We start from the raw sequence: 2,301 nt of genomic DNA on the forward strand, positions 1-2,301 counted from the left end.
ATTTTTGCTAAGTATCTCCTTATAAAGACAATAAACATAAAGCCACTTAGATAATGCATCTGCTGTCTAAGTGAGTTAACATATGAAAATGCTTAGGGCAGTGGTCCCCAACCAAGCAGCTATGAAGCTTTGCTTGCTCACCTGCTGCTCACCTCCTGCTGTGAAAAAGAATGGAAGATGCACTGCTTTGAAAGAATGGAAGATGCACTGAATGTTGCCACCTGGATTTACCAAAGGCCCCCAATCCCTATGCTAGAAAAATGCATGAGAGAGCATATCTCTCTTCCCTCTCATTCAGTTGTCCACCCTAGTGTACTACCATGTCCCTCCCTCCACAATTCCAAAGTCACCGTTTTGTCTCGGCCACCACCGTATCTACCTCATTAGGCCTCCTCAATAGATTTCTCATACACGGCCCTAACAGGCCATGGACCAGTACGAGTCTGCAGCCCAGGGGTTGGGGACCACAGGCTTAGGGCTTAGAAAGCACTCAACGAATGTTAGTTTTTGCTCTTACTTTTAATATCATTTCATATTAGAGCTATGCTGATCAATATACAAGGTCTGTCCAGAAAGTATCCAGCCACTGTTAATATAACAAGAATGGGTTAGACAACATCGATGTAACCTGGCAGCCAAGGAGAGCGGACAGTGATGACTTCATTGTATGCATGAACAATGACGCATACACTGTACACATGCATGAACAATGATGACTTCACTGTACTAGTCAGTGGGACAGTAGACACCATTAAGCGAGCTTGTGTACTGTGTGGCCGTCCCATTTAAAATGACTGAGTGAGTAGAGCAATGAATCTGCATCAAATTTTGCGTTGAGCTTGAACATTCCTCTGTGGAAACTACTTGGATGATTCAGCAGGCTTTCAGGGACGATGCAATGAGCGTAGCACAAATAAAAGTGTGGCACAAACACTACAAAGGTGATCGAGAATCTGTTGACAGTGATCCACGTTCTGGGCGCTGGAGCACCACTGTTGAGCTTCCTGTGGCAGCAACCACCCGAGCAAGTGCTGTGGTGGGGGTGGAGAGCAGCCACAGCTTGGGCGCCTCCCCAAGTGGCACATGGTGCCCGGCCCCAGGGGAAAGATATCAAGTTGTGCTAGTACAACCATATAAATAATTAATACCTTAAGTCTCAATGTAACGTGGACATAGACAGTGATGACAGATAAATACAGATGATTGGGAATCAAATACTGGGTGAAATAGTTTTAAAAAGTATATCTAGCTTTTCAAAAACACATCTGTAGGATCCTGTCTATCTTAATGCTGGTAGAACTCAGCCAAAAGAATTCAGCAGGTTCTAGTATTCTGCATGGCTGAAGCTGAGAGTCTGAAACCGTGATGTTTAAGCTCTGTTCTAGATCATAGCTCCAACTTCTTCAAGACATAAGGAAAAGAGGTAACATTACCACAGTGATAGATCTTAGGTTGTACAGGTTTCCCAATAAGTGGGTCATGATGACCCCATTGCAGGGACTTGCCGTAGCATGGCTGCTTCCCGATCTACTCGTGTTACGAGATCAACAGTGGTTTTAAACGACTTGGATGAATCTTTTTGTGGTAGAACTTTAAGGAATTGTAGTATTGCTCACCCTGAAGAAATCTCTTCTCATTCTCAAATACAATCAAGATCACCAAAGAAGAGACCAGAGCCTATGCAAATTCAGAAAGGAAATAACAATGGAAGAACCACTGATTTAAAACAGCAAAGTACCTGAGAATCGTGGTTATCAGAGACTGTTACAGACGATTACTATACTCAAGGCTCAGCATTCTCAAGCAGTTCAAGACCTTGAATGTTTAGCCAGACATCAGAGAGAAGCACTAAAAAATCCCATTGGATTTGTGGAATAAACTCCAGAAGAAGGCTGATATAGGGCTTCCATATCCACAGAGTTGTTCACTTACCTCCGATTGTATGGGACCAATATACCCATAGCGTTGGGAACTTTGAAAGAGAATTGAAAAATTGTAAAAGACACACTAGGAGAGTTATGCTAGTTTTTGATAAAGGTTTACCTACTAGACCAAAAAGTCCTTCAGATCCTAAGAAGGATAGAGAGTCCCTTTCATATTCTATTTTGCCTTTGAGTGATTAGTCCAGAGGGCTCAGACAGCTGTCCTCAGACACCTGTGTGATGATACCAAACCCGAAACATTTAACCAATTGTGGACCGTTGAAGAACAGAAAAAGCTTGAACAGCTATTCCCAAAATACCCTCCTGAAGAAGTAGAGTCTGGATGCTGGCAGAAGATAGCAGATGAACCAGGCAACAG

General features: G+C 43.1%; 1 protein-coding gene across 1 annotated transcript in view; it reads left to right on the forward strand.

The window, feature by feature from the left end:
• The window catches only part of ITGA2 (integrin, alpha 2 (CD49B, alpha 2 subunit of VLA-2 receptor)), a 125,656-nt gene that overhangs the window by 58,762 nt on the left and 64,593 nt on the right, over positions 1-2,301 (forward strand). The window contains exon 7 of the mRNA XM_012655262.1: positions 942-1,123. Coding sequence (XP_012510716.1) covers positions 942-1,123 — 182 coding nt within the window. The remainder of the gene's footprint in view (positions 1-941; positions 1,124-2,301) is intronic.

Source organism: Propithecus coquereli, unplaced genomic scaffold (genome assembly GCF_000956105.1).
Source record: "Propithecus coquereli isolate 6110/MARCELLA unplaced genomic scaffold, Pcoq_1.0 Scaffold47, whole genome shotgun sequence".
Lineage (NCBI taxonomy): Eukaryota > Metazoa > Chordata > Mammalia > Primates > Indriidae > Propithecus > Propithecus coquereli.